At 54.7% G+C, this 13646-nt stretch overlaps 1 protein-coding gene across 1 annotated transcript in view; it reads right to left on the bottom strand.

Moving 5' to 3' along the window:
* Window positions 1–436: 436 nt before the first annotated feature.
* CACNA2D4 (calcium voltage-gated channel auxiliary subunit alpha2delta 4) overlaps window positions 437–13646 on the bottom strand; it is a 119058-nt gene continuing 105848 nt past the window's right edge. The window contains exons 32-40 of the mRNA XM_087441931.1: window positions 8168–8238; window positions 7721–7796; window positions 7082–7134; window positions 6675–6730; window positions 6311–6331; window positions 3568–3685; window positions 1709–1821; window positions 1317–1399; window positions 437–579 (exon numbers count right to left, since the gene is read on the bottom strand). Coding sequence (XP_087298057.1) covers window positions 475–579; window positions 1317–1399; window positions 1709–1821; window positions 3568–3685; window positions 6311–6331; window positions 6675–6730; window positions 7082–7134; window positions 7721–7796; window positions 8168–8238 — 696 coding nt within the window. The 3' untranslated portion in view covers window positions 437–474. The remainder of the gene's footprint in view (window positions 580–1316; window positions 1400–1708; window positions 1822–3567; window positions 3686–6310; window positions 6332–6674; window positions 6731–7081; window positions 7135–7720; window positions 7797–8167; window positions 8239–13646) is intronic.

The raw sequence follows: 13646 nt of genomic DNA on the forward strand, positions 1-13646 counted from the left end.
TGTTTCAGGTGGGCGGCATGTTCTTGCCTTCGTCTCACTTCTGCCCTTAGCCTTATTCTGCTACTCTTTCTCAGTACCTTTAAGTCCTTGGATTCTACTGAAGATGGACCAGGTTCATTAGAAACAGCTGACCCTTTATTTGGCTGGGTCTGGACTTCTGGAGAAAAAATGGAACTAAATTCTTTTGTCTTGGTCCAAGTTGAGCTCATGCTGGACTCCTGAAGAGGAGGTAGGAAGGATGGGAGGATGCCCATTGAGACTTGGGGTACCAGGCACCCTGAAAGTTCTTTGAGAAGTGGTTTCTGGTTCCATCCAGCAATCTCAGGAGGCAGGGACCATTAACCCAAGATTGAGATGAGCATTGACTGGGTGGTAACCCAACTGTAGTGAGCTGAATCCCACATCAGTTGCTGATTCTTTAGAATGTCTCTGGACGGATCACCTTGTCAAAACAGAAGTCAGACTGGGTGGGTGTCACCACAGCAGCTGGGGTGGTAGCACCCAGGCACACAGAGGCAGCAGGAGCAGGGGGAGCGAGGCTGAGGTGTCCGAGGTGCCACCACAGTCCTGGGCATTCTCCTGCGAACCCAGAGAGAGATGAGAGGGCAGCATTCAAGATGAGGTAGGAGTAGGGAGGAGGGTCTCTGGGACTAATAAGAGCCAAAAACCTGGGGAAACGAAGTCCCAGAAAGTGGAGGAAGCTCTGCCACCTTTCCTAGACCCTCACCCTTTAGGGGAAAGTAGAGGCTGTACGCTCAGCCCAAGAGCTGGGATCAAGAGCTGGGATCAAGACTTCTCTGCTTGCCACTGGTCTTGGAGTGCATCTAGGGTCATCTTAGAATGACTTCAGGAAAGCCATTGACTCTGGGAGCATTTGATGTGAATTACTTATGGCAGCCATATCCAGCAAAGATGATACCGTGTATAAAGCATCCAGCTCAGGGCCTGCCACATGGTGGGTGCTCACCATTAGTATTATGCACATCATGGTTTCCTCCTATTTGCTCAGATCATTTGGAGCGAAGTGCAGCGGCAATGAGGACAATGAGGGAAGCTGTATTATATTCACTGAGGGCCCAAACCCTGGGAAATGTGGTTCTCTTTGTAGAGGCACCCTTGGATCACAGTTGACTTAGTACTTGAATGACATGGGACCTAAACATGAATGCACATGTATGGATGTATTCCACCGAGGTGCCGCTGCCTCCATAAGTGTCCAGATGCACTCAGATTTGCAAATGCACACGCACAGTCACAGAGCTGAGGATCTGGGGAGGAAGACCAGGCCCCTCTCCTCACCACCCTCCAGCCCCTACCTCTGGATGGAAGGCGTGGCAGGAATCTGGTCGCCGGCGGAGCTTCTGGGAGCGCATCCTGTCACACTTGACAGAGGCGTTATGTGCAGAATTCACTGTTAAGGCAAATACCTCACGACAAGAACTGATTTTGGAGACTCTGGAGACTAAGTTCTGGAAGAACCTACCCCTGGTGGCATCTGCTGCCTTGCAAGCAGCTGCCGGAATCAGGAGGCAGCACCCAGGGGCCTGGGAGAAGAATTGGACAACAAATAACAATGTGCTGTGGGGGAGGGTGGGATGTTGGTGGTGAGGGAGGCTGGCCTCTGCCTCTCAAAATCTGAGCCCCTCAATGACATCTCCTACACCTCCACCCCTCCCTCACCCTGTACCCTGGAGGACTAGAAGGATATATTTGACTTCTGTAGCCTCCTGCAGGACTAGCGGGAAGATGCTACAGTCACAGGTGGGGTCTGTCACCAGGAGGAGAAGGTTACTATTGGGAATCTGTTGCATCACAAATATCCTGCAGCAAAGAGAGAGGTGGGGTCGTGGAACTTCTTCATGGCAGGCTTGACATTGGGCTTCTAGGGAAAGAACTTCTGGAGACTTCTAGTGTAGAGTTGGGGTGGCAGAGGAAGGAACGGAACCATAAGGCAGGTCAGATCAGGGGCAGGTACAGGAAGTCCTGGGCAACTGACTTATCCTATTGACTTGTTTTACCCACAAGCCTTTGCAGTTGCACTCCTCCTTTCCCAGCAGGATGGAGAAGGCAAGGAAGTCCAAACCAGGACAGTTTTGAGAGTGAAAGGAGTTGTTATTAATATATGCAGGGACAACAGGCATAAATCAAGACTGTCTCAAGCAAATAGGGATGTGTGACTATCCCTGCTTTGGGCAACCATTGTGGGGGCAGGCCATGTGGGGGACATGCAGTGCTCAGGCTTGGCCACCAGGTGGCGCAGTGCCCCCACACACTGCCCAGAAGTCCTGGGGAAGAGGGAGGAAGGGATTAGTACCGAAAGCCTGTTGTGCACAAGGCCTCGTGCATTACATAACAGCTGCCACTCACTGAGCATCTCCTATGGGATGGATGACTTTACACACACACACACACACACACACATTTAACCTTCACCACACCATATGAGGTTGGTATTATTCCCTTTCTTAGATGAGAAAACAGGCTAGAAGGGGTTAAGAAACTTGCCCAAGTTTACACAGCTAGAAGCAGCAGGGCCACTTTTTTAACTCAGATCGGTTTGCTCTCAAGTCTTTGCTTTACACCATACCATTTAGTTTATCCTCACAAGAAGCCTTTGAGAAGTGTGCAAATAACAATAGCCCCAAGAAAACTGCTGTTGTGAGGCTAACGTCCTCCTAACACCACACACACTATAAGAGGTGGAAACCTGGCTTTGTCTGATGCTGAAGTCTGAGGCGTTACACTACAAGATAATTTGCTTGAGGTCTGGGGGTCTCAGGTGTATCCTGGGAGGACCCTGGTGAACGGCAAGGCTGGCTGAGGGGACACCCCAGAGGGGGCCATTACCTCCTGGCCCAGGACAGAACTTCCCGGGGGGGAGGTCCCTGAGGTTGGGGGGAGAACTTTCAGTCTGGCCTCCCCAGCTCCCTGGGCCAGGGCTTGGCAGAGCTGGTGGGATCTAGCCGCTCCTACGCGGGACAAGGCCGGGGTCTAGGCTGGGCCCACACACAGGCTCCAGGCCTATGGGTGGAGATGCCAGGGTTGGTCTGACAATGCCAAGAAGCCTCCTCCAGCCCACCCCCTCTTGAGCACATCCTCAAGCTCTCCTGCTTCTCTGCATGGACAGATTTCTAAGGGAGAAATGACTTGTTTTTTCCCTCACATCTACCCTTGCCTTCCAAGGGCTCGCCTGATGGAGTTGAGCTGCTGTGGGCTGGCCTGTGCCTAAGCAGATGTAAGTGAGACAGACGTGGAATTGTGGGATCACTTTTTCTGTCTGGAGTGACATTGGGACCTGGGGTGGGGACGGATTTGCTGACGCAGGATCTGGCCTCAGGCCCACGTCTCCTTAGTTCCCTGCCCAGCGCACCTATCATCCACTGTCCCCAGCTGGCCGCCTCATTTCACACCCTCTGCCTCAGCCTGTGTTTCCTCCACTGAGGGAAGTGAGAAACAAAGACCTTTCACTCAGAGCACCCCCTTTCTCTCCACTTTAAACACGGCTCCCTGTCAGTGACAAAGCCCTGCCCCGAGGCTGAGGACAGACAGAGCTGTCTCACATCTTACTTCTGGCAGGCTCCACACTCGATGATCCCGTTGGTCTCCCGGATGGCGGTCTGGTGCACAAACACGGGGTACTTTGTGTCGCAAGGCTGCAGCACGTCCTGTTTCTTGTGCTTGTGGGCTGTGGGGAGACAGAGGCGCCGATGGGAGAAAGAACATCGCCCAAATTGGAAGGGCCTTAGAAGTCATGCCCATGGGGATCTTGGCTTCAACATTTCCAGGGTGGGTGTGGTCACTACCAGTGAAATGCCCCCTAGTCATTTGCAGATGGCTCCCTTGGGGGAAAGTTCTCTGGACCTGTAAAGGAGAGGTGGGGTGGGAGAAGGACAGGGAGGGAAAAGGAACAGAATCAAAGGAGCAGAGTGGATCAGAGTGGAAAGGGCAGCAGCCTGGGCATCAGGGGCCTTGGCTGTCAGTTGTGTGTGATTGACACAGTCGCCCTGTGACCTTGGGAAAGCCACTTCCTTCCTCCCTTTGGAAGCCTGTATCCTCACTGTAGGCTGGGGAAGGGGCATGTCAGCATTGATATCCAGGGTCTGAGAGGAGAGCAGAGGCAGTAGGAGTGCCAAGGGATGGCCTAGGGGGAGACGTTAGTCCCTTACTCCTCTCGCCCCTTCCCTTCAGTGTGGACAGGTGGCATTTCTCAAGGCAAGCTAAGGTGCTTTGCAAATGCAGCTCCTAGACAAGCCCTGGGCCTGCTCTCCACCCCTGTGGCCAGTTAAGAGAGCAGAGCAGTGAGGGCCAAGCACCTGACCGCCAGGGCTGGGGAGAGCCGGGCTGGTGGGGCCCAGCGCCCGAGGCTGCCCGGGCCCCTAAGACACAGCTCCCAGCCTTTTGGGCTCCCTGGTGGGTGTCTGTGTGGTGCACCTGAGTCACTCAGAAAGAGATGAGGGGAGAGTGAGCAGGACTGAGGAGAGGGAAAGCAGAGGCCCTGGAAGCCCTGCCCTGGAGGACCATGTCCCCTCCTGAGGTAAGCAGAGAGCAAAACAGGCCAGCTCACAGGCTGAGTGATAGTACTTTTGTTCAGAAGAGCAGCACTATTTTGTTAATACAGCACTCCTATTTCTTCAGGGCACCTTCCATGCCTTCCTTTTGTTCCCAGGGCCTATCTGTGAAATAGGCAGGGCAGGCTAGTAGGAGAGCCATAGGCCTCGTTAACTCCCAGACCCAGAAACTTCCCACCAGACCCTGAAGGCAAGGGGGGAGGCCAGCGCGCAGGAAGAGAGCGCAAGAAGCGCAGCGTTCAGCCAGGGTCTGCACACATGGTCAGCTTTCACCTACGGTCAAGCTGACATTCAGGGGCTGCTACTGCTGGGCTGCTCTGCTCTCTGGGCCCCTCAGGATCAAGAGTGGGCGCTCTGGCTAAAGCCTGCAGGAGCCTCGGGACTTGGCTCCTCTCCTTCCTCGTACCAAGTGGGGCTGACTCAGGGCTGGGCCTTCCTACCGTCACCTGAGCTACTTTGTGTGGGTAGGTCATCTCAGTCACAATGCCAACCATAAAGCTGAGTGGCTTCCCCAAGGTCACATAGCTGGGAAGCGGCAGCAGGGCCTGCACTCCAGGCCAGGACCTGGGACTCGAGTCCAGCGCTCTTTCACTGAGGATGTGGATGACTGGCCAGACCAGGCCTGCGGGCAGGGAGAGAAGAGGCTCCAGGGACAGCTGCCCTGGAGATGAGAAATTCTGAACAGGCGGAGGCAGATCATTCTCAGCTGTGGGCACAGTGGGCTGTGACACATGGTTCCTGGTTCCTGTCACAAGCACCAAGTGACCATGAACCGTCCCCCAGAGCAGACCTGTGAAGACTGTGGGGTGTGATTTCCAAAAGGAGTTCTGGAAACATGGCAGGGAATTGGCCACGTGAGCTGAGGGTCAGAGGAGGTCTCAGCAGGCCTGAGGTGGGAGCGGGCAGAGGGAGGGAGAGAAGCACAAGCCAGAGAGACGACAGCAGTGGAAATGATTTTTTCATCAGGAAGCCAAACTTGGAGAAAAAGATGGGGTGGGGAGTGCAGCCAGGCAGTGGGGAAGTTCCAGGACCCACAGGAAAAGGCTCTATTAACATGGAGGGGTTGAGCAACACCAGCTACAGAGAGACAGTCCTGTGTGGCACGGGAGCCCGACACCGGGGGAGGGGAGTGGTGGACTTCCCCTGGCATTTAAAGACCAGGTGGCCCCACTTTCCTGGGGGTGTGGTGCAGAGTCACAGCTGGCTGAGAGTGAGGACATTTCTTTCATTTGTGGTCGGGCCTTTGGGGGACACTGTCCTCAGACACAAGGTCACAGAAGGTGTATCAGCCTGAGAGTGTCCCAGCGGCCAGACCGAGGCCTCCGCCTGCCACCCCCTCACCCCAGAGCACTGCTGAGGGCTTGGCGGACACCTGAACTGGGGCACTACTGTTTCCTATTCCATGAGGAGACCTGGTGGCCGCTCACCTGCATGTGGTCACAGCCACTGGACCACATCATCATTTTCCACTTGGAATCGTAAGTGTTCTCATCCAAGGAGATGGCTGGCAGGTTTTATTTTCCCTGGGGTAGGACTGTACTTGTGTGGGATGAGATCTGGGCTACTCCCTAAAGAATGGGGCTTTAAATTGGGAGAGGCCCTCTGGGTCAGGGGTGTCCCAGGATGAAGAGAGCACAGCCCTTCTTGGATGCACCCCTGGGATGGAGAGCTGAGGACAGGTCCTTTGCAGCTCTGCAGCTCCCAACTCACCCACCAAGGGCTCCTCAGGTGATGCTACTTACAGTGACGGAAGACAGCTCTGGCTGTCCAGGACACGAGGCCCAGCACAGGGTGGGCATGATGTCACACGAGGTCAGGATGTCACAGGGTGGTGATGTCACATGGAATGAATGATGTCACATGGAATGAATGATGTCACATGGAGCAGTGGTGTCCCGAGATGGTGTGATGTCACACAGAGAGATGAGGGGAGCCAGGAGTGAGGGGAAGGTGATGAGAAAAGGCCAAGCAGGATGAGACATGAGCAATGAACTCTCCACAGTCCCCCATCCTCTCTGTCATCCACCCAGAGGTAACAGGTTTCTAATTGGCTGACTGAAATGACCTTGACATTAAATCCTCGGTTATACAGTCATGTGTACTCACCCTCGGCCCCCCTGTCCACATGCCAGGAACCCCAGGCGCTCCACTCCAGCAGGAACCTGTCAGACGCAGAACTGAATCGTGGAGACCTGCTCGCCCTCCCCACCCGGGTCCCTGAACAGGCTGGAGCACCAGAGCCCCCACATGGTGCCTGGTCCAGCCCCTCTTCTCTAGGACACCCTCTGCCCTGCTGGAGGCTTCTGGTGGAGCAGAGAGATACCCCTGGCAGCAGTGTGTAGGGAGGAGGCACCATACATGCGTGGCCAGTTCCACCCAGGGATCTTGTCTGCCTCCTCTGGGGTCATGGGAACCTCAGGCAGCTCCTGCTCAAAGGGCTTCCTCATAAGCTACACCTATGGGAGCCCCTCCCCAGTCCTGCCCCCAGCCCCCAGCTTCAGCCCCTCACTCACAGCAAGAGCTCATTCACCAGCCACCTGGTAGCAGTCAGGAGGGCAGAGATGGGCTGGGAAGGAGAGGGGACACACCATTAACCCAAAGGCCTGGATGACAGTGCTCCCCTTGGCATCACTATTAGACACCACAACCCCCAGGGCTTCCCCCTCCTGCTGCCACCACTGCCCAGCACTTCCCAACAGAGGGAGCATTGTAAAGCTGAGTAATCTGGGCAATTCCTATTGTAGGGCAGACACCTCTGGGTTGGACAATGCCTATCAAGAAGGCCAGTGAAGTCCTCATCTGGAGGAGCCACTGGGTGACGTTTCTAGGATCCCTGATGATTTGTGTGGCAGCACTAGGAGGGGAGGTTAGGAACAAAGCAAGAAAGGGGCTACAGTCTACTTTCTCTGCCAGAGGTCCCGTTGTTTCATAAGCTGCCAGAACAATTCTCCTGAAGCCCTGAAGATTAGACCTATGAACCTGGGGTGGGAGAAGGGGGTGCAGGAAGAAGTTAGGACTTTTTGGTCGGAGTCAAGAGCGGGGCTCTGGGGCCAGGCGGCCAGAGGCTGGTGAGAACAGGGACCAGGTGCCCCCATTTTAGGATAGGCAGAGGGCTTACGTCTGGCGGAGGAAAGGTCTGGGGTGACACTCACACTGACCAGGGGCTGGGCGGCGCTGGGATGGTGATTCTGGAGTTTGCACATGGCCTGGTAGTCATACATGGTCACTCTGAAAATCAGAAACAGGATAGGCGAGTCCAGACCATCCCCCACCCTGCTCCTGCCCCAGGGGAAGTCTGCAGCGGGGTTTTCATTCACCGGGATCCAGGAGGGCTGTGCGTTAGGCAGGCAGATCAGACGACAGCAAGTGCACGTGAGGAAAATCACATTTCTGCACTTTGCTCTAAGGGCCCACGTGGCCTTATGCCCCTCTCCACTTCACGTCAAGTCCCAGGCTTCAGAAAGGTTGCTTTTGGAGCTCTCTGGGGCTTTCGCTGCGGGGTTTTGATGTCAGGATTCAGAGAGCTGTCTGGACCATTTAGCATCAGATCCTGCCTTTTCTGTGTGTATTCAGACTGGGGAGAAGCATGTCCCACTTACTGGCTGAACACCCCCATGCTGAGCAGCTGGGTCATGAGAGCACCATCCACCTCCCCCAGAAATCTTCCTGTCTGTGAGGGAGCGAGAGACAGAGACAGAGAGAGAGAGACGACAGCAGGATGAGGAGTTGTACATCTCCCACCTCAGCCCAGGGCTCATTTCTGAGCTCCAGACTTCAGTTGCCAGCTGGGTTTTCCCTACAGAAGCCCTTCAACATAATCACCCAGAACCCATCCCACCCACCTCTCTCCTCTAAGCCGCTCCCCGCCATCTTCTCTCTCTCGGTGCTTTTTAAACTCTAAGTTATAATCCATTAGTTGGCTATGAAATCAGTCTAGGGGTTGCAGTCAGACTTTTTTTTAAAAAAGGTTCAGAATTCCTTTGAACAATTCAGTGTGAGCCGCTTGCAGTAAGGTTAAACAAGGTTTTGTGAAAGCTGATTTGTTGTATATGTTCTGTGTATGGAAGTGCGTGCTGGATCCGACGTAAAACGTCTTTCTTTCTGTGGGTCATGGTTGAACAAGGTTCAAAGAGCAGGACTCTGTCTCCTGCACCAGCACCCTTATCACCCAGCCAGAGGTCTGACACCCCCGCAGCTGCCTTGGAGTCCCCCCCGCCCGCATACCCCACAATATCGTGCCCCGTGGACTTGTCATCCACCCTTCCAACTCTGTGGACAGTGACTTCACCTAAGCCCTTGTCCTCTCAGCAGCCCCTCACCCTCCTGCCCCGGCCCTCTCCCAGTCCCCAGTCCCTGCTGCCAGAATAATCTTCCTCACACACAGCTGTGATCTGGTCACTCTCTTCTTTGTTTCCTAAAGAACAAAAGAGGACCCCCTCCACCCCCGGCCCCTCCTTCATTACCCAATCAGCCAACACTAGGCGGGCACCTGCGACTGCGTGCCAGGCTGTCTCCTCCAAGCCAACAAAGTCCCTCTGCATTAGCTCACTCTCTAGCCCGCTGTGCCCCGGCCTCAGACTGCCCTCCAGCCTCACTCCTACATTGTCCTCCGCACTTGCCCTGGCCTCTTGCTTCTGCTGGCTTCTCAGCATGGCAGAGCGGAAAGAGCTTGAATTTAGGTATTGGATTTTGATTCAAATCCTGACTCCGCCACCGCCTGCTGTGTGACCATGGGTACGTTAGTAGAAAGACTGGGGATAATGCATGCCAAGCATCTGGCACACAGCAAGTACTTGGTAAGTGGCGGCCAGGATGACAAGGAGACGCTGCTGGCCTTGGCTCTTCCTGCCTGGATTACCCTTCTTCAGTCCTCACTCCAAGGAGCTTTCCTTCTCATCCTCCTCCAAGAAGTCTTTCTTTTCTCACCTTTCCGGTCAGAATTAATACCTCCTTCCTCTGCACTCGGAAACTGACAGGCTAATGACAAAAGCACACAGGAGAAAACCCGGAGTTGGAGACGACGAGGTACTCAGACTTGTCTGAGCTCTGCTCTCTCTCTGCCTGGAAGGTCCGTGGCTTCTGACTGGGAGGCCTGAGAGGCTTCTTTGAAGAGGGCAGTGGACAGAGCAGGGGACAGCAGGGAGGAGCTGAAGGCATTCCAGGGACAGAATGGAAGCGAGAAGGGGAGAGGCATGCAATCCCACCTGTTCTTCACAGTGAGGTCCTGAAGCCACCTGAAGGCCTGCAGTTCCTGTGATCACTCTCAGCTGGGGATCGCTTTTTGCTGTTCCGGTTACCGTGTGTGTACGTTCCTGCATTACCAGACAGCGAGATCCTAGCAGGCAGAAATCTACCTCCCTGCTCCCCGTAGACCACACGGTTCTTGTTCACAGTTATTATTCAGTGCATATTTGCTGAAGGAAGGTGTGAGTGAGCAGACGAGGAAATGAATGAATGCTTGGAGTATTCTGCTCCCTGGGAAAGTGCAGTGGGTGGAACTGAGGCTCCTGATGAGGCTGGCCCAAATTTCCACAAGGCTGTCCCCTTCTCTTTCTTATTCTAGGCTTATTTACCAACAACTCTGTTATTCAGACACTTGATTCCGAGAAGGGAGGTCCCTAAGAGTAAGACAAGCTCCTGGACACTGGAAAAAAACGTGTCCTCCGCTGTACGTGCACAACTTGATTTTCTGGGATATGTCACTCTGGCAGAGAGTATCCATCCTCCCCTTCTTCAGAAAGGCAATCCTGACTTTCACTATGATAGCAATGTGCTCAGCTACAAGACTACATTTCCCAGACTCTCCTGCGGCTGAAGCTGGCCAATGAAATCTGAGCTAGGTCACTGGGTGGGACTTCCGGGAATTTCTTTAAAGGAGATGACTCCGCAGGAGGGGTACCTCTTTCAGGGCTGTTGCCCTCTCCTTTCTTCTTGTCTGGAAAGTGGACAAGGAGGCAGGAGCTGCTATAGTTATGTTGTGATTTTGAGGATGGGGACACCTAGTGACCATCATACCAACCAGGCCTGGGCTGCCTTCATCCATTCTTTTATGTGAGAGATTAAACCTTTAATTTGTTTCGGACTCGATAGTGGGGACTCTGTTCCTGGCAGCAGAACACAGTTGCTAGCTGACAGTTTCATGTGAACTTTGTTAGAGTGAATCAGTGCCTCAAATAGGTAAATTGATCAGTTCTTGACCCAAACACTCAATCTCGGGTACCCTGTCGGTTTAGGACCCCCAGACAGAACGCGGGGTGGTGCCCAAAGCACAGCACAGCACAGGGACTACAGCCTCCTTACAGCCACAGCGCTGCAAGGGATTCTGGGAGCTCCAGGCCCTGTGCCCGGAGCTCTACCTGCCGTCGAGGTTTGCTGTCACCAGGGCAGGGCTCTGCTTTCCCAGGGGATAATCCACAAATAAGCAATGGTCCACTAGGCTGTCTGAGCTTGGGGCTGGATCAGAAAGGCCTGGGGCTTCCTGAGTTTCCAGTCTGTAATGAGGTGGGAGTACGGTGAGGTCCCATGAGGTCCCACTCAGTAGTCTGGAGCAGGAAGCAGATGGGCAGGTGGCAGCGAAGAAAGCAGAACTGATACTACTCCTGCTGGCCAGGCAGCAGCCCCTGGGCATGGGCTAATTTATATGCCTGTGTGAGGCTGCTGTCCCCAGAGAAAAGGGGGACCAGAGGGTGGGTGGGGGCGCTCTTGACTCTGGTGACGGACTGGAGCGAATGTCACATGGCCTCTTTATCTAGGGACAGCCTCAGTTTCTTCTCTGAAGACTTGTCCTCCTAAGGGGTGTGAGGATAAATGAGTTACCTGGGTGAAATCACTGTGGGTGGCTCCTAGTGGGGACCAGTGTCCTTCCATGCCTTCCTAGCGTGCAGCCTTACCTGACTCCCCTGGACTGCCCAGTCTCTTGACAAGAGCCTTCGGCCCCACAGGGGGGCCGGGAAGAACGTGGAGGGGTGGGTGCCAGCACCGCACTCTCGGGAGAGCCACCTGGTTCAGGTGAAGTGGGGGGCTGCTGCCAGAGCTCAGGGGAGCCCCGAGATGTGCTGAGGCAGGCGGTGAGGAGTGGGGGGCTGGAGGGACAGGGTCAGTAGCACGTGCCCAGCAGGGAGGCTGGAGGTTTCTCCTGCACCCAGTGCACCGCACGCGAAGTGCCTTGGAGACAGCCTGCCATGCTGAGTGGGAGAGGAAGACAAAGGGCTTGGGCTGGGTGTGCAGGAGGGTAGGGAAGGAGAAGGGGAGCAGAGGAAAACAGAAGCTGACGCGCAGGACGCAGGTCAGAGGCCCTGTGAGGGCAGAAGTCTGAGGGCTTTGCCAGCCCTGGCTCTGTGGGCTGGGGTGTGGAGGGAGAGAGTGCTGTGCCCTCTGAGAGAGTCAAGTCCCTCAGGGAGAGATGCCTTGACGGAGAGTCTGATTTTCTAGGCCCCACCCTCTTTGAGGTCCATTTTGAAGCTCCTGTATGGGAGGAGCTACCACAGGCAAATGATGAGACTTAGAGTCCCCAAATCCAGGGTGACAGGTCACTGCAAACATTACAAAGATCCAGGGAGCTGTTGTCACTATCCTGGCCCCAGCTGTCTGCTCTCTTTCTAGGCCCCAAATAGAGGGCTGTAATCCTGTCATTTGTAGTTCCTTATTATAAGAATGAGCCCTGGGCTGGAAGAGAGGCCCAGTGGGGCCAAATGTCTAATCAGCAGGCCTGGAACACCCCCAGGACCAGAAGAGAGCCAAGCACCCTCCCTCGTGCAGGCTGCAGATGGTGCCCTGGAGCTTCTGCACGGCACTGGGTAGGGGGCCTGGGTGAGAAAGGGCTGGGAAGGACTCTGGGAAGAATCTTTGCATCTGGAGCAATGACAGGCTTCCCTCCCCAGGCCCCTGGATGGAGCTCGGCAGGGACAAGTAGCCTGGACCTTCTGACGCATTAGCCCAGTGGGGAAAGTGCATCCAGATCAACAGCAACTGGCGTTAAGGCCCAGGCAGTGGTTCTCAGACTTCCTCACACATCAGACTCACGGGAGGGCTTCTTACAGCACAGATGGTTGGTCCTCCCAGAGTTTCTGATTCCCTTAGTCTGGGTGGGGCGTGAGAACCTGCACTTCTACCAAGCTCCTAGATGCTGCTGCTGGTCCACCCACCATGCTCTGAGGCCTAGGGATAAAAAGGGGGAGGGAGGAATGAATGAGTTGGGGGAGGGGCCCGGCCATGTGGCCCTTGATGGCACTTGGGTATGCTTGGGGGAAGGGGGCAGGTTTGGGTAGGTGGGTAGGAGTTTGTGGTGGGACGATTCTGAAGGGGTTCACAATGGCCCCAACTTCTTGGTAGTCATGCCCTTCTGTAAGCCCTTCCCCTTGAGGGTGGACTGGCCCTAGTAACTTGCTCCTAATGAACAGAATGTGGACAAAGTGATGGGAAGTCACTTCTGAGATTAGGTTCTGAAGGCTGTGCCTCCAGCCTGCTCTCACGCTCTCCCTGGTCCTCTAGGCCTGCTCACTCTGATGAAGCAAGCAGCCCTGGAGGGAGCTGCCCTATGGAGAGGCCCATGTGGCAACTGAACCCTGCCCACACCCATGTGAGGGAGCTCGGACGCTGACCTTTCTCTAGTCGAGCCTTGGCTGACACCTTCACTGTGAGAGACCTGAAGCTAGGATCACCCAGCTGGGCCACACCCAGATCCCTCACCCACAGAAGCTGTGAGACAGTCAGTCTTGTGGTTTTAAGCCACCACTTTTTGGGGTAATGTGTTATGCAGCAATGGATAACTACTACAGAGTTGTTGAATGAATGAGTTAAAAAAAAAAAAGCCAAAATGGATAGATGGACAGCCGAACTAGCAGCATTAGCACCAGGCTTACCACCACCCAGTCTTCCCCCACCTTCCAAGCCAGTGCCCACTATTTCCATGCCTTGCTTTTAGGCCGGTTCAATTCCCCACACAGTTAGTATCTCCCAAGGATCAGGCATCGTGCAGGGGTTGCTCATACCACTGGTTCTCTGGCCTGCGTGTCATTCCCCTGGTGCCTCTTCTAACCTGACACAGCTCAGGTCACAGGGTCAGAGGTGTGCAGAGTG

The sequence above is a fragment of the Ceratotherium simum genome, chromosome 17 (genome assembly GCF_057802395.1).
Source record: "Ceratotherium simum simum isolate JZ-2026a chromosome 17, ASM5780239v1, whole genome shotgun sequence".
NCBI lineage: Eukaryota > Metazoa > Chordata > Mammalia > Perissodactyla > Rhinocerotidae > Ceratotherium > Ceratotherium simum.